This window comes from Equus quagga, chromosome 3 (genome assembly GCF_021613505.1).
Source record: "Equus quagga isolate Etosha38 chromosome 3, UCLA_HA_Equagga_1.0, whole genome shotgun sequence".
Classification (NCBI taxonomy): Eukaryota; Metazoa; Chordata; class Mammalia; order Perissodactyla; family Equidae; genus Equus; species Equus quagga.
In genome coordinates this window covers 114,796,208-114,816,977 of record NC_060269.1, presented here as the reverse complement: position 1 = coordinate 114,816,977, position 20,770 = coordinate 114,796,208, and the positions used below count along the sequence as shown (strand labels likewise).

General features: G+C 44.2%; 1 protein-coding gene across 2 annotated transcripts in view; it reads right to left on the bottom strand.

The window, feature by feature from the left end:
- The window catches only part of LOC124236886 (E3 ubiquitin-protein ligase LNX-like), a 91,220-nt gene that overhangs the window by 32,477 nt on the left and 37,973 nt on the right, over positions 1–20,770 (bottom strand). For both annotated transcript variants that reach the window (XM_046655838.1, XM_046655837.1), the window contains exons 2-4: positions 5,612–5,853; positions 4,947–5,099; positions 364–566 (exon numbers count right to left, since the gene is read on the bottom strand). In XM_046655838.1, coding sequence (XP_046511794.1) covers positions 364–566; positions 4,947–5,099; positions 5,612–5,853 — 598 coding nt within the window. The remainder of the gene's footprint in view (positions 1–363; positions 567–4,946; positions 5,100–5,611; positions 5,854–20,770) is intronic.

Sequence of the window (20,770 nt, the reverse complement as noted above, 5' to 3'; positions counted from 1 at the left end):
AGATAGAGGTAGAGAAAGGGGAGAGAAGAGGCCTGGAGAAGCTAGAGGGGAAAAGGAAGAAGAAGGAGGGAAAGACGGAAACCAAATGACACAGAGACAGAGAGAAAGATTTATAGACAATGAGAAAGGAGGAGAGAGTGCAAGAACGGGAAAGAGGGATGGACAAAGACCTCTCAATGAAATTACAATCTCATATGACAAGTCATATCAAAGTCATAACTATGGAAAGTGAGTGATCCACATTTATTTTAGTATTTCAGCCATCCATCTATCCGTGCATCCATCTATCCATCCATCCAATTATTTGCTCTAAAGTGACTTTTATTAAGCTCCTTTTCATGGCCCCACAGCCACAGTCTCTACCTTTAGTATGATGTCTCCTGGCAGTAGTCGGCCGTCTCTGGCAATTGCCCCATCACGATAAATATGTTGAATAATGATATGGACCAGTGGGGTTTCTCTGCCTCCCACAAGCCTAATGGAGAGGTTTTCATTGGGATCCACTCGATTGATCTTGATGCTGGTAATTTCACCATCTGGAATCAGGTGATACAACCTTGGAAAGACTAAAATGGACAAAGACAGCATTTATTTAAGACACCAACCCAACGGACATTTCCAACCACTCTTCTTCTTGCCAAACTTTGGTTTCAGCCAAACTAAACTATTCACTGTTCCTCGTACATGTTTTCCATTTTCCTGCCTCTGTGCCAGCATAAGTTTCTTTGCCTGGAATGTTTTTCATTCTATGCCTAAACCAAATTTTTCCTTCAAGGCGTGCATGAAATGATCCCTTCCAATTAAACTCTACCCTGATCCCTCTTTCCCTGCCTTCTCTAAGCATCCTATTTCCCATGAAGCTTTCTATTTCTCATGACACTCAACCTTCTATTGCTATTATTCATGCCCATTTCTTATACCCCTCCATTAGACTCTAAGATCCTTGAGGACATAATTTCTGGCTGTTCCATAGTTCTGTGCACAAATCTCTGCACACAGGAGACTTCAGCTGATGTTTATTAAGTGAGTAGGTATGAATGCATGACCAGTCTTTACAGGATGGATTACAGTTTTATCACTTAGTTATCAAGACAAAACAGGACAAACATGCTCTTCTACCCTCTCATATCATTTTAAAGATTTCTTTCTGGAAGCCCCTGCTTCTCAGGCTTAGGAAATCACCAGCCCTCTCTACAGACACTGTTGTCAATAAAGGGAAGTCAAACGGCCTGATTCACGGCCAGGTTTGTTCCTGATCTGCCTGAATCGCTGAATTCAGAGCTAAAAGGAAACTCAGATCATCTAGGCTGGCATTTTCAAACTTTCTTTTAACTGAGGACTCTTCTTTCCCCATAAAATCCTTCCCAGCTCTGCCTACCCCTACCTCACTGTACCCACGCGTGGAAGACCTGCTCTAGTGGTTGTGCAGCTTGATAGCAACAGTCAAACCTTTATTTTACAATGAGGATATTTGAGCTCAGAGAGGGGAAGTGACGTGACTGGCGGGAGGTCGCAAAGTTAGGTGGCCTTCAGAGCCAGGTCAGAACCCGGGGCTCCTGCTGACCTGCCCTCCTGTCACCTCCCACAAGTTTCTCTGGAGCCAAGGGTTCCCAGCCAGGCAACAGTCCCACAGGACACTTGCCCTATAGACTTGTAAGCCAGCAGCACTGACTGGTCCTGTTCTCCACCTCAGTTTGAACAGAAGTGTGCTGAAGGGATGCCATTAAATGCTGGCCGAGCTACACGTCGTCTGGTGGAAGCAGTGGTTCCTCCCGAATTGGTGAGTCTTGAGTTTAGATGTCGAGGGCAGAGATGCTTCCATCTCCTGGACCTGCTGACAGCTGACTTTGCCCTAAGATTCTCCCTTAATTATGTCATCTGGAAAGATCAAAACTGCAGGCCTGGTTCTGCATAGTGCACTCTTTGTGACTGTTTTCAAAACCCATGACCTTAGTCCATTTTCCCTAATGAACTATGAGTTCATTAATGAGTACTCAACTCTCTAGAAACAAAACAGAATTAAAATTATTTCTAAGTACTGTAGAACATGATAAAGTAATTCAGTGGCCAGAGAAAGCCTGAGACACAGTAAATGTGGGTCCTTAACCTCCACTGAGATTTAAAGTAAGTGATTGGCTTTGCTGTAAGGCTGTGGGCAGGCACCGTAATCTGTCAGTTCCTGGTGCTAACAGTACTTGGGTCATTGAGTTCAATTAATGTTTAAATCGCTTTGATTACATTAAGTAGGCTGCACCACAAGCTTTTGTTGGAACAGGTCCGGCAAAAGGGGAATGGAAATTTTAAAAAAATCATTTTGAGCAAAGAAAGATTTGGAAATAATCATCAAGTCATTGATTTTCTCTTTCTCCTCCCCCTCTTTCTACCTTCCCTCCCAATAGATTCACAAAAACCATACTCCCAAACCTGAACCACTCAAGGATGTTTGATTTGATGGTCCAAAAGGACACACCCAGTCACACTTATAAGCGATGTTAATTAGAGCCACACCCACGAGACGCTAGAGACCTTAAAGAGTTAAATTTTAAACTATGAAACTTGCATTGGTCTGGAAAGACACAGAGTTGTTCAATATTGTGTCCTCACCTAAGGACTAAGGGATATAACATTATTTACCAAGTGTTTGTTATATGCTAGGCATTGGGCTAAGCAATTTGCATGCATTTTTCTTTTTGTTTAATCCTCACAACAACCCTATGAAGTAGATTATCATTATCCATGTTTTTCTGATGATGAAATGACAAAGGTTAGAGAAGTTAAGTAACCCAGCCGGGTCACACAGCTGATAAGTAGTGGAGACAGTCTCTTTACCTATATAAAAAGCATGGGTAAACCATGCCCTGAGCGTTCACCAGACTAACCACATGTGTCTGAAGCAATGAGACTCGAAGGCCATTTTTGAAAGCTTTGTTGCCTCACAAATCCTATAAAGACATCACTACCAGCCTCACTGAGTCTTAATACTTCACCCCATTCTGGGTAACAGCTTTCTGGAACATCTGAGGAAATCCAATCTCTCCCATTCTAAGCCCCCAGCACATGGAGCAAGGCCGCCATCTTCATCTTGCTGAAACACAGCTCTGATTCTGCAGCAACTCTACAGAAGCCTCTCAGGTGTGCTCACTGTGCCAAACCAAGACTCCTCAATGACCTCCAGGACCCTTCTCATCGGGCCATAACTGCATCTCCCACTACTTTCCAACACACGGTCAAGATCCAATGCCCCGACGTCCAGGTCATAAACCACTCCTTAAACACGATTCCCCTGCCTTCGGGGCAGCAACGCTCCTCGCCCTACAGCCGCCTTGTCACTGACTTAGATCTCACTCTTCATGGTATTTTCCTTTCTTTCAGTCTTGAATGAACCCCTTGAATAAAGTGAATTTTATAATCTTTATATAAAATTACAGAGCTTGGGCCAGTCCCTTGCACATAGAAATCTCTTATTAAAAACGTTCCTGCAATGAACATGCAGATAAATCTTATTCAGGCAGGAGAAAACTTCATATGGAGTAGAATTAAGGACCCTTTAATAACAGGGGGAGAGCGGCAGGAAGGGAGTTATAACCCTTTTATTCATTGCACAAACACTCAGCCAACACTACTATGTGCCAGATATTGTGCTTGGCCTTGAGAATACAAAGGCTCAGAAAAAGAACCCCTGCCCTTATAGGTACAGGGGCAATGAAGGGTGACATTGCTATAATAGAGTTATAGGTGCTTTGAGCACACAAAGGAAAGGGGACTGAGCGAGTCAGGGAGGGCTTCCAGGAGGAGGCAAAGCTTATGCTGAGCCTGGAAGGAGGAATTAGAATGCAGCTGAAGGGGTGAGAGAGTGAAGGTCAGACAATAGCATGGAAGTGAGAGAAAGAGACACAGTATTTATAGGACTGTGACAAGGTCAGAGTAGAAGCGCATGTAGTGTGTGTGTGTGCAGGGTAAAAGGTGATAAGCAAGCAAGAAAGGCTCTTCTACGACTGCTCGCAAGTTCTCCGAGGGCATGATGAAGACAGTGGTGTGGGATTTACCTCCCAACCCCCAGGAGTGGAGGGCACTTAGCCCAGTGGTTAAGGGAGTGGGCTCTGGGGCTAGAGTTAAAATCCTAGTTCTGCCGTTTTCTAGCTGGGTGACTTTGGGCTAGTTTCCCGACCTCTCTGGGTCTCAGTTTCTTCATCTGCAAAATGAGAACCACAATTACTATCCCTTAGCATTATGACATCTAAATGGCTTAGAACACTACCTGGCACACAGGAAAGTTCAATTTTTATTACTTTTCTTTTTCTTAGCTATTATTATTATTGCTCTAAAGTTCTAATATAAAGTGAAAAGAAAGGAATGGGAGGATATTTCCTCAGCTCCATTTAGATTGGGGAAAACACACAGGATCAAAGATCCAATAATTTCCTTTGCACGGATTCTAGAGCCACATTACCTGGATTCAACACTTAGCAAGGTAATTTGGGGTAAGCTAAGTAACCCCCATGTGCCTCAGTTTCCTCATCTGCGAAACAGGGATAATAATAGTAGCTACTTCATGGGGTTGTTGTGAGGATCAGATGAGTTAACGCATGAAAAACATTCAGACCCACACATCATACACACTCGTAATAAGAATACTCACACACTATTTCCTATGTGCCAGGCACAGTTCTAAATGCTTTTCACTTAACTACAATTATCCTTCTTTAAACGCATTAAGCTAGCACCTGAAGGTAAGGCTTCTAAAACCGCTTCTCTCAATCTACGTAAAAAGAGAATAGTTTTGCCTTTGGTTACTTATGCGAGAAGTAGGTTAATCAAGATAAAAAATATTTTATGCCCTTGGGAAGAGAGGTGTTATCAAAAGTGAGTGGTGGTCATGTGCTCATCACCCCTGAAGTCATTCTGGAAGCCCAGCCACATCCAGCCTTGCAGGGGAGTTCGTTTACCTTCAGGGGCAGTGGTGTTTTCAGAATTTTCTCTGCCCTGGTCAGCTTGGTTGGCAACTGCACTTCCACTCTTCGTCCTTCGAAGGACGCTCAAAGCTCGATTTATTTTTTTAAAAGATCTGCTTCTGATAGTGGATCGCTCAAAGGGCCGTGCTGAGGAGAAAAGAGAAGGGACAGTAGCTGTGCGATCATAGAAATCCTCTTTCGTGTACACTTCTGGTGAGATATAGACTACAACACGAGCAGTGATTACTTCTAGGTGCTAGGATGCTAGAATTTGCTTATCTGTATTTTCTCAATTTTCTACAATGAAATATGTATGGCTTATTTAAAAATCTGCTTTTCTTTTTTTTTCTGGGCTGCACTGAATATAATAGCACTTTTCTTGAGCAGCACGGATGGGAAGGTACTGACACTGCGGGAGTGATGAATCATGAGGTCTAACTTCAACCCCTTTCACCAACTCAGATTACACGCATTTTTAATGATCTGAGGTACTCATGGTTTCCTTTCACTTTGGAGAATTGGGTATTGGGTTGCTGCCAAAACTGCCAGAACAATTTCCCCTTAAAAAAACATTTCTAGAACTTTCCACGATGAATATTCCACAGAGGGCAATCCCAAGGCAAGGAGCCCATTCCCGGACAACCACCCATTTGACTCACTCCTAGTTCGGTTGCTCCGGCCAGAGTCCAATGGGCTGTTTGCTGGCTGACCATCCTCTGCTGTGGACACGTAGGCAGGGTTGTCTAGGCCAGGCTCATCCGTCATTAAGGCGATGGTGGCAGCTGCAGAAATCTCTGGGGAGAGTGCTGTTGCTGTGAGGCTCGCACAGCCGTCTGGACAGCCATCTTGAGAACGCCTCTTCCTGTCTTTGGTCAGCCCATAGTGGGAGGCGCCTTTACAGCTGTAACAAAACCAGCAGGAGGTCACAAAAGCCTTCAGCTTTGCTCATTGTTCAACCAGGCCTCTTCAAGTACACAGGCTTGCCACGCTTGAACTGGATTTGCTCACCTCTATGTCCCCCTCCCTTTTCACATGTAGATACTCAATATATACCCACCAACCAAATAAATTAGTGATCTGAGAAAACAATTTTTAAAAGATGCTTATTACGTTCTCTTAACACATTCTCTACAATGGCCCCTAGAATGCAAATTTATGAAAGTTGCCACGGTATCTACAAGACTAGGGCTTGACGCTGGTAGTCTTTAACTAGTTGGACTTGATAATTCCTTCTTGCTGGTGTTTATTTTGACCACAAAAGCCCTTAGCCACACTCTCAGTTCTTTCCTTTGGGTTAAGTTCCCAAAGCACTAAATATAAATACAAAGCTCCTCCCAGATTCCATATTTAACTGTCCATGGAAACAGAATCACCATCACCACAAAGCCACAGGAGTTGACTTAGCATTGCTACTCTTTAGAGGCAGGCTTGCTGGCTTCCGTTCTCTACCACTGGGCTGGTTTCAGAGTGGCCAGGACTAGGGTTTGGGGGCTCCTGTGGACTGAAAAATTTTATCCATTGTAGCATCTTCTAACATTGGGGGAGTAAAACAAGATTCATGGTCTTAAACAAAACAAAAAACCCAAAACCCAGTAACTGTCTGTATCTATTCATCATCTGTGTTAAAGAACAAACCCAAGGGCCAGGAGACCAAGGTTCGAGCTCATCTAGGTCCATATTTTGCTATGAATGCACTTCCATGTGCCATTGGGCAAGACGTTTCAGCTCTTCAGTAGGGTTTTAGTTAGAAAAATTTAACTCTCTCATTGCACCGTGGTGAGGAAGTGGCTGCAGATAGCCATACCAGCTTCCACAGTCATCGTGAAGGCAGCTATCATATGGGTGAGCCCCTTTAAGAAGCGGCCATTTGCACATAATGCATGTGCTATTATAACTTATTTTTATCCATTCATTACAGAAAACCTTACATGGTTGAGCTATTTTAAAGACCCTTTTGAGAGCCTATTTGGAGTGATGCTTTATGTTCTTGAAAATAAATGGAATCAAATGGCAGCCTGCAGTTGATGGGCGCACACAGTTTGTATAGCCTGTAGAACCACAGAGCTGGAGATAGCAAAGCTATTGTCCAGATCAGGATCCTCGCTCTGAAATTCACCTAGCTGTGTGATCTGGGACAATTTTGTTAACCTGGTTCAGCTTCCTAATCTGCCCATACATCTTGGGTTGCTGTGAGGCCTGGCTGACATTAAGTCTTGTCAAGAGTTTAGTACCTTCCCAGATACATATTAAGTTCTCAATAGATTGCAGCTACTTCCATAACTAATCCATTCTAAGATGCTCATTTTTCACACACTGACATCTCCAAGATTGGGATGCATGGGTGACTCATGGGGTTATACAGCTTCTGTTGCCAAGCTGCAGTCATGATGCAGATGCCATATTGTCTGAGCAGGGCAAACATGGTCACAGGTGTCCATCTTGTCACTTCCATTGATTTGTGTCCACTCTTGGTTCTACGCCATTGAGTTTAATTGCCATTAAGTGTCTTAAAAAAGATTATATTATGATTTCGTGTTGACATGAAAAGTTACTGTACACATAAGAAAGTCTCGAAAACAGAGCAGTCGTGTGTAAATTTGATATCGATGAAGCAAATCTCATTAGAATGAGAATGGTAATTCCATATTTTCTTGCAAAGAGACAAGCAAATGCTTTATTTGCTTGGAAAGAAAGACACCCTCAAGGAGATGATAAGTGGTACATTTTGTGAGATCATTCAAAAGGATTGGCCTATTTTATGCCAAACAACACAACTAGAGGGCAGGAGAGGTCACTAAACTTATCTGAATGGATTTCAAAGCCACAAGAGTCTGATGTGACCAATCCAGGCATCACAGGGATATCTTTAAAGGTGTTTTGGGATAATTTAACAAGTGGCAGTTTTTAAAATTCTTTTCTTGTTGGTGCATAAAATATGATGTTTATTATAATCAACAGCACCTTAGATATGATGAAATGTGGTTTTAATATCAGTAGAAAAGGACTTTGATTATACAACCCTACATCTTATGGAAGCTGAAACAGGCCTCCAGCTTCTCAGGCTGGTCTTTCCCTCACTGAAAGAGTTCAAGCTCCCTGCCTGAATTGGTGAGGTTTTACTGTTCTGATTAGCTGCTTTGGCTTGGAATTGCTCTGCTTAAAAATAGCAAAATGGTTGATATGGGAAACTGAAAAATTGGAAGAAACACTGTGTGATGGAAAAAATAAAAGCCAGGGTGCATTTGAGCAGCTCCAAAGTCATAAATACACGAGTGGAACACTTCCATGCAAGCCAGCAATATTTTGTTAGCAATGCATGGGAAGGAAGTTCCTAGACTATTTGTTTGGACTGGAAACAGTCTTTCTTTTCTTGGGGCAGCATTGCCCTTGACTATGTACCCTGCCAGAGCAGGAAATGAATTTTCCACTTGGACAAATGGCTGGCAAAGACACAAGCCATGACTTTCTAGGGGCACATATAGCATACCCCAGTGGGAAAAGGTGGCATCTTATTCTGCTGCCACATCCGTGAAGAGGGTTGAGGTATTTAAAAATATCTGAATCCCAAGACTAGACCATTAAGAAACCATTGCTGTTTCGAATCCTTGGGGTTCCAAAGACACATTTGAGTCCAGGAAAGGAAAATCTTATAAAATGAGTAAGCAGCCTTCCCTTTGGCCTCACATCATAGCTATCCTTACAACAGCTGGGGAGGGTACAGAATCTAGATTTACATGTTCAGACTCATGAGCCTTGTGTAAAAAAGGTTCTGCTACAGAGACCCATACTTGTGTAATGTTGCTTGCTCTAGCTTCCTGGCTTAGCTTGAACTGAGGCACAGAGTGATCTATGAAGGTAGCAGCTTGTACTTACTAATTATCTCTTTTGTGGTGACTAATGCTGGGGCCTCTTGATTTACAAGCAGAAAAGAGAAGAGGAGAAGGGAAGAGCTGATTAGCATTGGCCAGTACAGGAACATACGGTGAACCCTGGGTTGTGTTCAAAGCAAGCAGGATTTATTCTTTTAGTTATCCTGAGCACTAAGTACTCTCAGGTGGTGATAGGCGATGGCCATGAACTTGAAGGATGAGCACAAGGAACATGGAAAACCACTTTCCAACCAAACCATGCACTTTGGATATGTTGTCTGTTCAACAAAGCAACTCTGAAAATCAGGTTTTTTTGTAATAATGGAGTTGGGATTCTGAGCTCCCATATCAAAGTTTGCAGAGGCAAATTATTCTTAATATAAGAAAGCTGACACAGGGTGTGCCATGGACTTTTTGTCTTTTTTACAAAGAGGGGATGGAGCAAGAAAAGAAAATGAAACCCTTTCTTGCAAAAATTCCTGAGTCCGTGAGTTCACTACTACAAACGGGAGTTGAGCTGAAGCAGGAGGGACCCTGGGCATAATTCACAGAGGCTCTGACGGGGTGTCCTCGGCTGAGTTCAGCCAACCAGGAGCCACAAGCCGGTTTGCAGGGGAGGACTCCCTTCTGATGGTGAACTTACCCACTTATGATAGAAGAATAAAAGTCCACAGGAAAGCGAACCACAATACCCTCACCGTAACAGTCTGGCTAACGACACAACCCCTCTTTGATCTAACTCCCCTCACAATCTTTCTCTCTCAGTTCACTTCTGAACTAGGTAAACGTAGAGTCTGCTCCTCACACTGAGGTCATTAATTGCCCAGTCTGATCCTACTTTAAACCACAGCTTGCAGACTCATGTGCTAGTCAGGTGAGGGAATGAGGGAGGTCAGGCCGGTGGGGATCGTGGTGAGCAGCCCTGTACCGTTTGAAGGATGCAGCAGCTTCTACAGACCTTTGCTGATCGTTGTCTCAAGAAGACCAGCCCAGGAGCAGTTTGGCAAGAAGAAGAAATAAAAGGCATTCAAATGGGAAAGGAGGAAGTAAACTGTCACTATCTGCAGATGACATGATATTAGACATAGAAAACCCTAAAGACTCCACCAAAAAACTGTTACAACTAACCAAGGAATTCATTAAAGTTGCAGGATACAAAATTAACACACAAAAGTCTGTTGTGTTTCTATGTTAGCTCAGGACGAATCTTCCTCAGAAAAAAAAAATAAGTTGCGTTTCTATACACAAACAGCAAACTATCAAAAAGAGAAATTAAGAAAACAACCCCATTTACAATTGTATCAAAAAGAATAAAGTACCTAGGAATAAATGTAACCAAGGAGGTGAAAGACCTGTACACCAAAACCTATAAGACATTGATTAAAGAAATTAAAGAAGACACAAATAAATGGAAAGATATTCCAAGCTTATAGATTAGAAGAATATTGTTAAAATGTTCATACCACCCAAAGCAATCTACAGATTCAATGCAATCCCAATCAAAATTCTAATGGCATTTTTCACAGAAATAGAGCAAACAATCCTAAAATTTGTACGGAACTACAACAGACTCTGAATAGCTAAAGCAATCTTGAGAAAGAAGAAAGCTGGAAGCATCACATTCCTTGATTTCAAACTATATTACAAAGTCATAGCAATCAAAACAGCATGGTATTGGCATAAAAAAACAGACACATAGATCAATGGAACAGGAAGAGAGCCTGAAGTGAACCCATGGATATACAGTCAATTAATTTATGACAAAGGAGTCAAGAATATACAATGGGGAAAGGACAGTCTCTTCAACAAATAGTGTCAGGAAAACTGGACAGCCACATGCAAAAGAATGAAACTGAACGACTATCTTACGCCATACACAAAAATTAACTCAAAATGGATTAAAGACTTGAACACAAGACCTGAAACCGTAGACTCCTAGAAGAAAACATTGGTGGTAAGCTCCTTGACATTGGTCTTGGTGATAATTTTTTTGGATCTGACCCAAAAGTAAAGGTAACAAAAGCAAAAATAAACAAGACTCCATCAAACTAAAAAGGTTTGGCACAGCAAAGGAAACCATCAACAAATGAAAATGCAACCTACTGAATGGAAGAAAATATTTGCAAATCACATATGTGATGAGGGGTTAATATTCAAAATATATAAAGAACTCATTCACCTTAATAGCAAAAAACCAAACAATCAGATTAAAAAACGGGCAATCTGAACATTCTTCTAAAGAAGACATACAGATGGCCAACAGGTGCATGAAAGGATACTCAACATCACTAATCATCAGGGAAATACAAATCAAAACCACACAATGAGATACCACCTCACACCTGTTAGAATGGCCGTTATCAAAAAGACAAGAAGTGTTGGCAAGGATGAGGGGAAAAAACATCCCCTGTGCATTGTTGATGGGAATGCAAATTGGTGCAGCCACTCTGGAAAACAGCATGGAGATTCCTCAAAAAATTAAAAATAGAACTAACATATGATCCAGTAATTTCACTTCTGGGTATCCATCTGAAGACAATGAAAATACTAACTTGAAAAGATACATGCACCTCCCTGTTCACTACAGCATTATTCACAATAGCCAAGATATGGAAACAAGCTAAGTTTCCACTGATGGATGAATAGACAAAGAAAACGTGGTATATACACAATGGAATATTATTCAGCCATAGAAAAGAAGGAAGTCTTACCATTTGGGATGATATAGATGGACCTTGAGGGCCTTATGCTAAGTGAAATAAATGAGACAGAGAAAGGCAAAAACCATTTGATCTCACTTATATGTGAAATCTAAAAAGGGAAAACAACAACAACAAAAAAACAAGCTCATAGAAACAGAGAACAGATGTGTGGTTGCCAGAGGCAAGGATGAGGGTGGGAGAAACGGGTGAAGGGGCTCAAAAGATGCAAACTTTCAGTTATAAATATGACCTGGGGAGGTAATACACAGAATGGTGACTATAGTTAATAACACGGTATTGCATATTTGAAAGTTACTAAGAAAGCAAATCTTAAAAAGTTCTCATCCCTAAAATAAAAATTGGTAACTATGTATGCTGATGATGTTGACTAGACTTATTATGGTGATAATTTCTTGATATATGCAAATATCAAATCATTATGTTGTACACCTGAAATGAATAATATTATATGTCAATTCTACCTAAAAAAAAAAAAAAAAGACGACCAACCCATTGTTGCTCGAGTGAGCAATTTGAAAGCTGAAATCCAGTTTTTAAAGTGAAACCTCTTGATTTTTAAAAGTTGGCAACAAATTCAAAATTTTTAAAACCATCGTGTGGGCCAAACAAAACATATCTGTAGGCCAGATCTATCTTAACGGATGACAAATTCCAGCCTCTGGGAATAAAAAAAACTGCTCATGTGGGTAGGTTAGACCCATTTCTCTTTTCAGTCCTCCAGGAAGCAACGCTCCCCTCCTTTTTCTCTTGCCCCAAGCTCCTTCCCTTGTGTGCAGGTGTGTATGTGTGTAAGCTCTGCACTTGTGTGCAGGTGTGTATGTGTGCATGCATAGGAGGGATGGCCCCAGAAAGGGCTTCTCTTTCATTATTTGCCCAAGCCCCATTCTGATCCCAGTTGGAGAATGAGACTGAATTCTCAACTGTTTGTCTTTCAGCCATGGGAGAGCTAATCACTTGCTCAAAGCTATTATATAATGGGAAAGGGAGCCATTCAACCCTAATGGACATGTTCATTCTTTCAGGCAAAGAGAATCAAGATGAGGGGGCTCTGGAGGGAAGTGAGTTTCCCTGCCAACAGCTGGGTCTTAGGTTTCAGCTGCTCCACTGAACAGGATGAGTGACTCTCAAACCTTGCTCAAAGTGGGCACCCAGGGCCAGGCTGGGAGACTGCTGCAGGAGAGGAGACAGTCGCTGTGAGATAGCGACAGACTCTCCTTTGTGTCCTTGGTCAAGGCAACTGGGAGACAGGCCACTGGGAGCCTCAGGAACCGGCAGTGCTCTGGCTCAGAGACAGTCTTTGTCAGGGTGCTGGTGACCCTGCAGACTGAGGGTGGGCTTCAGTCAAGTGTGCTTGGCTCTCAACTCTATCTCCAGACCCACCACCCTGGTCCTCCTGACACCATACCACACACCTTAGCCCGTCTCCCTGCTCCCAGTCTTCCTCTGCATTTCCCCATCAAATCTATGCTAACCACATCAACACAATTTCTTGTTACCCAAAACCTTCCCATGCAAATATTTCCCACTGCTTACAGGATCGAGTCCCAACTCCTCATGCCGACATTCCAGGCCTTCCCTGAGCCATATCAATCATGGCCTCACTATAGGGTCTGGTACCCCAGAAGGGGGTTGGGAAGAAGCCAGCTAATATCTATTGATCTGTTATGTGCTGTGTGTTATGCTTAACATACATGGTCTTCTTTAAGCCTCCCAACGGTCCTGTCCTGTAATGTTAGTTGAACCACCTCCACTGCAAAGATGAGGCTATGGAAGCTGGAAGGAAAGAAAGCCATGTCCAAGTACACAGAGCAGAGCTGGGATTTGAATCCAGGCTGTGGGGTTCCATGCTTTCTCTCCTCCCATGGCCTGGCCTCCAGCCCAGACCTTCCCCTGCTCTCTAGACTCATCTATCAAACTGCTTACTCCACGTCTTCACTTACAAGTCTAATAGGCATCTCAACTTAACATATCCAAATGCCCTAAGCTTCCCTACCAAACCAGCTCTTCCCACATCTTCCCTTTTATTAAAAAGCACCTTACATCCTTCCTGTTGTTCAGGCCAAAAACCTCAGTCATCCCTGATTCTTTTCTTTCTCTCAACACTCCAAATACAATCAAGCAAGATCTAACCCGAATCCAACCACTTCTCTTCACTTCCACTGCCACCACCCAGGTCCGAGCCACCATCTTCAACACCAGGATTATTGCAACGGCCCCCTGAGACGCGTTCCTGCTTCTACGCCTGCTCCTCTTGCCCACCTATTCTCAACAGAGCAGCCAAAGGACCCTTTAAAAATGGTTCTGCATCTTGCTAAAATAGAAGGTCTTTTTCGTTTTTTCCTTTTTTGAATAAACTTTTTAAATTTTATTTTTAAATTATTTTATTGAGGTCAACTGGGCTAACAAGTTTGTGTGAACTGCAGGTATATATCACCGTATTTCAGTTTCCGTATAGACTGTATCATGTTAGTCCTTGCAATGGCCTGCAAACCCTGTGTTCTCTGTCCCCTGTTACTTCTGCCCTCGCCTCCATCCTTCACTCATTCAGCCCCCTGCTGGTCCTCAAACTGCCCTGCGTGTTCCCGCTTCAGGGGCTTTCGTTCCACGGTTGTCCCGTCTGGAACACGCTATCCCCAGCTGCCCTCCTGGTCTGCTCCCTCCTCTCCTTCAGGTCTCTGATTAAAATCTATCTTCCCTGACCACCCTATTTCAAACGGCAGCTGCTTTTCTGGCACCTCTATCCGAACCTCCTCTTCCCTTTATTTTTCTCTATGGAACGCAAGCTCCAAAGGAGGCGGGCGGTGGGGGGGGGGGGGGGGGGCGGCCGGGGGGCTGGCGCTAGTCTAGTTCCATAATTAAGCCACTAGAACCCAACTTTGAAAACTGTATCCCTGTAGGATCAAGATGGTGTCCTCATATTGGTGCTGGGGGAAGGGTTGGCTCACAGATTCGCACGTCACTCCAGGCCAACGGTCAAGGCACAGCAACTCTGCCTCGGCTGACGGGGTAGCTCTGGGCACGTCTTGCTCCACAGGGCTATACGGGACTGGAGGAAAGGGGTAAAGTCTTGCGTACCTGGGGACCTTTCCGAGGGTCCGCACGCCATCTGCATTTCCTAGGGCAGGCACTCACCGAATGTGTGTCGAATTGAACTGCACTGAGCAGCAGTCACCCTTCTGTTTTCTGTTTATTGAAATTACCACCCTGGGAGATGACAGATTCACCCTCATGGCCCTGATGACACATAGTTCTCCCTTTTCCCTTAGCAAGCCCATCATTTTCCTTTTCATTTCCCTACACTCCAACTCAAGATGAGAAAAATGAGAGGAAAGAGGGAAAGGAAGACTGTTTTCAATTTCTCTTTCTTTTTTCCCACATACTTCTCTAATAACTTTAATGGGATTTTATTTGGTCTGGGTCTTAAATCTATTATGCATATAGTAGGACTAAGAGTAACAATTATCATATACCTTCTTTTGATGGATTATGCTGGGACAGTGGGGTGAGTGATTTTGAAATACATTTTTTTTTCATTCAATGAACACTTACGGAGGGCCTCCTGAGAAAGATGGCACAGTGCAGTCAAAAAAGCTCAGGCTTTCAAGTTTAAAACATCTAGGTGTGAATCCTAGGTCTGAGACTTTGGAAAAGTTTCCTAATTCCTCTGGGTCTCATTTCCCAGATGTAAAATGGGCACAAGAATGTTATTTACTGTGAGATTTAAAGACTCATGCAGAGTGCCTAACAGTAGCAGCAACCCAATAAGCAGTAATTAGCACAATTTTTATACATCAGGCATAATGTGAGACACTGTGGATGCAAAGAAAAATACTACACAGTGGATGCATTTGAAAAGACTGACATGAAAACAGAAAAACCACCATGCCACATTATCAGAGAGAGATGGAGGTATGAACCAAGTGTTGGGAGAGCTCAGAGGAAGGGGCCACTCACTCTGCCTGGGGTAATCAGGGAAGGCTTCTCAGAAGAGGTGACATCTCAGCTGAGTCTAGGAAAATGAGTGACATTGGTCTAGCAGACTAGGTATGAATGCCACATTCAAAAGTCCCAAGGATGCAAGTGCAGGGCAGGAGCCAGGAATGTTGGATTCAGTGCAGACTTTGTCCCAGGTGGCATAGATAGGGAAAGAACAGAGCTGAAATGAGACCAAAGAGGAGGAGAAATGCTGGAGGTGGTGCTGGGGATAAAACCTGGGACATTTGGCCATTAGTTCATTTTCCAATTTCTGGGGTTCAGCAGAGCTAAGCCATGCTGACAGGGGCAGAAGATAAGTGGGCACTGAGAAGTCTGATGCCAACACAGGGGAAGGAGGAGGGAGCAGGAAGATGAAGTTGACAGTGGAAGGCCCAAAGTCACCTCCTCACAGAGACTCTAAAGTGGACATCAGTCTAAAGGCGACCACCTTCTACGCTGCCAGTCACCCGCTTTTACTTCCTAGCACTTACACAAAATAAGTTTCCAAAGATGTTTTTGCTTCCCTTTAAATGACTGTCTCCCCTGATAGAATATAGCTTCCATGAGAGCAAAGTCCTGCTTGTCTTGCTCAACGCTGAATCCCCAACACTGTGCACACAGAGCTCGCGGACACGGAGTCCACCACGTGTGGCAGAGCAGCCTGAGAGATCCTGGGAGCAGCTAGTTTTTCTCTCTCCTTTTAGCAGATGCTTTCTGTTGAGGCTTTAATTGTTCTGGCCCAGATATGTTTTCATCACTGCAGGCTACTTTGATTCTTTTTTTGGAAGAAGGCAGGCTATACATTTCAAATACAGGATAACTAATACTTCAAGACCCTCTTAACGCAAGGCACTAGAAAGCTTTGTGTTTAAGATAAAAATAAATGCATCAGTCATCATCTTCCAAAACAGTCCCATTTGAGCTCACTGAGCCCACCCTGGAGCAGGACCCGCCCTTGCTAATTAAGTCCTGATCATGTTACTTGGAAAAGATGCAAGGAACAGCAATGCAACTTCTATTCATATGATTTCTCCGGTTTGCAGGCAGCCTGGTCCTGAGCACAGGACCCATTTCAGGAACTTTCTGAGTTCAGATGGGGTAATTATTTTCTACATTTCACTCGCTATACCTGCAGCTTCGTAAATCTCTCTTTGGTCTAAGAACCTTCGGGAAAGTCATTCTTCCTTGTTTGGATCACTTTTTCTCCCCCCCTGAGTTAAAATCCATGTTCCCTGGGATCGAATTACATGGCCACTCACGTAGCTACCAGAAACCATACGTGAAAAAAGTCATTAGCACTTTTGTGTAGTCATGGGTGAAGTAAACATCAGTTAATAAGTAAAAGAGGTCACCAGGTGGGCAAGCCCACCTCTGGGAGTCAGCTTAGACCTTGAGCATGAACTCCAGCCTGAGAGGCCCTCACCCTGGAGAACCTATGGGCGTCTTACATCAGCACCAGCCACACACTCCTTCATCTCATTAGCCCCTTTCTTCTGCCTCCAAACCGCTGGGGAAAATGTCCCTAGCAATTCCAACCACTCCTGCCTCACGTGATAATGAATACCAGGAAGACGAAATCAAAAACAAATTGGCAAGCGAGGTGAAAACGCAGGCCAAGCTTTGGGCAGTCAGAACCCCAGTCCCTTGACTTGGGCAGGATGAGGTGGGGAGAGTTGCTCTTAAGATAGAATCAGCTCAGGAAATCATCCGATGACAACCTAAGCAAGCACGCTTGACTCAGTTTACCCCAGATGCTGACAGGTTCTTATGGGACAGATCGCCTGGTGCTGTGCAGGCATGAGAAACAGCTGGTCAGTCTCTGCACAGTCTCAGTTCTTATTTTGGGGGCAGGCAGGGAAGCAGTAGACATTCTCTTACCTAATGTTAATGGCTCTCCTTTTCTGTCTACGTTTTCTGTTAGTTTACAGAGTTGGGTCTGTAAGACAGTCTGTGGCTACCTCTTTTTACCCTTCAAATTTCAACTGACAAGTAAATAATATAGTAACTTATCATTGCAGCCAACATTTACAGCATGCTTACTGTGGTCCAGCCACTATTCCATGTGCTTTAAACGTATTAACCCATTCAGTCCTCGCATCAGCCCAATGACGAAGATCCCCGTCACCATTTACTAATGAGAAATTAAGGCACAGAGAGATTAAGTAACTTGCCCAAGGAGACACAGCTGGTAAGTGGAGGGGCTGAGATTTGAACCCAAGGCAGACGGCCTTTTAACTGAGGTGTGCATCTTAGGACTAAGATGCCACACACCCTGGTGGCTGATGATTCAGAGGTGAATGCAACATAGGAGGCAGGGAAAAAGAGATTATTAGAAGCAGGTTATTTATAACCTTATACCCCTTACTACAGATCTTGTTCACTGCCAGCTCCTGCGTGGCTGCGCTGAGGCATGTGTACTGCGAGGGCTGGCAAGGGCGGCCTGTTCTAATCGAGCTGGCGTCTTCAGGCCTGCAGTTGACAAGCATGAGCCGTGAGCTTCGTGCTGCCTGTGCCTCCACTCCCGCCCTGTCCACAGGGCCACCTGTGAGTGGAGCACGCTCGAAGGCTCGGGGGTGGGAGGAGGCAACTGCAGGGGTCCCCACATGCCCTCAGGCTTGGTCTCCCTGCCACTCTTCTTCTCCAAAAATAACCTAATTATCTCAAGAATAGGTATGGCCCAAGCATCCTACGAGGCAGAGGCTTAAAAGGATCCTGTCTGGGTAGGTGGGCACCTGCAGATGATTTACTTATCCCTCCTCTAGAGGGAGCCCCTCGGCCCAGGCATTCAGATATGTATTCAAAGGCACAGTACAAATACAGAGCATTCGTGGAGGAAAACAGGATTTGTCGGGAGAAAAGCAGCAGACCTATCAATCCCATGCTGGCTAGGAGTTCACCTTGTTCTTACCTGAGCTGTCATTGTTCTGTGCCTGGTCTTTATCACCGGCATGATGGCGGGGCTTAGCCTGTCAAACACTGCCCCAGCTAGTGGGACATTTTACAGATGGGGAAAATGAGGCTCAGACAGGTTAAGTCATTTATCCAAGGTGACACAGCATGAAAACAAAGGAGCTGAAAGTCAAATATACCTCTGTCTGAGATTTTGTTGATCTAAACCCTGTACATAACTGTCAAGCTATCCTATAATAATATTAATAACTAGCACACGTAGTCCTTAACATGGGTCAGGCCATTCTCGGCACTTTACCTCGTATTCATTTAATCCTCACAACAACCTAACGAGGTGGATGGGATTCGTATCCCCATTTTGCAGATGTGTAAACTTCAAAGAAAGGTTCACTTGTCCAAGGTCACAGGTAGTATCCAGGGTGACCAGCTGTCCCAGTTTGCTCAGGACTGACTGGGGTCTTGGGACATGGGATTTTCGGTTTTAAAACTGGGTCAGTCCCAGGCAAACCAGGCCGAGCTGGTCACCCTCTAAGTGGCAGGGACAGAGTTTAAAGTCAGAGTCGCAACTCCAAATAAGCTGCTCTCCGCCATGGTACTCTATTGCATCTTGTTCTTTTCATACGTTTTGCCCAAAGATTTAAGAGAAACAGAAGCGAGCTGGGTGGGGGCTTTTGTGGTTTCAGGTGTCTCCCAGTGTGTGTGCTCACATGCTGCCCCCTTAGAGGGCATCCATGGGGCCACCCAAAAATGCTGCTTCAGCACAGCCCCTCGCAGCTGTCCCTGCACACCCAAACTGTATGACATTCCAGGACTTCCCAGCAACTCAAAGAATCGACTCCACTGTTTAGTGAGGAAGAGCCCAGCAGAGAGCCAGGAGTGCCTGATAAATGCCAGTGCTGCTCCCCGGGGCGACACCTAAGAATTCCAAAGCCAGAACCAGATGTGGGGTTGACAGTGGTTCACGAGGGATGGCTGAGGGCTCGGGCACAGTCCACACGCCAGGTCAATTCTTCACGGAGACGTCAGAACAGTTTACCCATTCTGTGAGTCTCCAGCATCTATGGGATCATGGAGCTGTTTTCTGGACAATTTGGGGGAGGAAGAACAGACAATTCCCATGCCACAGATGATTTGAGTTTTCCGTCAACTGTCCGTGGATTGGGGGGGTGTGTGGTGGCAGTGGGGAGGTCACCTTCTTCTTGGCTAACATTTGGTCCTTGCAATTCTTGGCTCCATTCAGAATTATCTTTACTTTTAAAACACTTAGAAATGACCAAAGTCTAGCTTCTCATTTTCGGGAAGCCGGGCTATGGAGGGACCGTGCTGTCTATTTCAGGATGGACTGGGAAATACTTTGAGGGTAACTGGGAAAGGGTGGATTTCACGATGGTCAGTGTTTCTAAACATTGGAGCTGACCGCCCACTGAGGTTTTCTGACCAGCTCTGAAAGCAGCCTAGTTTTCCAGCCACTTGGGACGAGTCTCTCTGCAGTGCCTTGAGTTTTTGTGAAGTCTGCCCAACCCCAGGGGCTGTCCAGAGGTGACAGCTTGGCATGGAGATGTGAGTGGGAGAAGGTGGTATGACATTTGAGTGGAAATCATTCCCAGACCACATTTAAAGCATTTCCTTTGTTCCTCAAAGTGCATTCCATTGCAGCTCTTAGGATAACTGAAACGCCCGAGTTTCCCCGAGCCCTTTCTGGGCTCCGGGAGGCACTACTCGACGTTCAGATTTTGGAAAAGTGTGTTCTTTCGCACTCTGTTTGAGCACATGTCATGTGAAGATATTTGGCTCTTTTGTGTCCAATCTTTTTGCATGAAACAAAAATCCCATTTTTCCATCCCGTTTCTATTTGCTAAATGAGCTTCCTCTTCCTTTTCAATATATTGAAAAGAAATAACCTTACTTCTTCCATGAATCATACTTCATTTCCCCAAAATTGTGTTAGGCAAATAGGGCAGGAAGCAGATGCTCCTATTTGCAGGAAACGCTGACTCTATTATTTACTCGTTGGGTAATTGAAAACCTCTTTTTTCTTCCTCTCTCTTGCCAGGCTGACTTTTGGCTATTGCCCTGCTCGATTTCTTGGGTTTGGCCCAGTCGCTGCTCTAGACAAGGCTTCTGTAGTTGAGGACATCTACAGATAGTCTCTCCTCACATCAAACACTCGCCTGCACCACAGGTTTTGTCCAAGCTGGCCTCTCCCTGGAGTGGCCGCTACTCAAACAAACCTGACTCATTTTATCTGAGGCCTGCCTCAAATCCCACTTTCTCCACTGAAGCTTCAGAGTAATCTCCTTATCTCAGAGCTCATTCATTCATTCCACAAATGTTTGAGTGT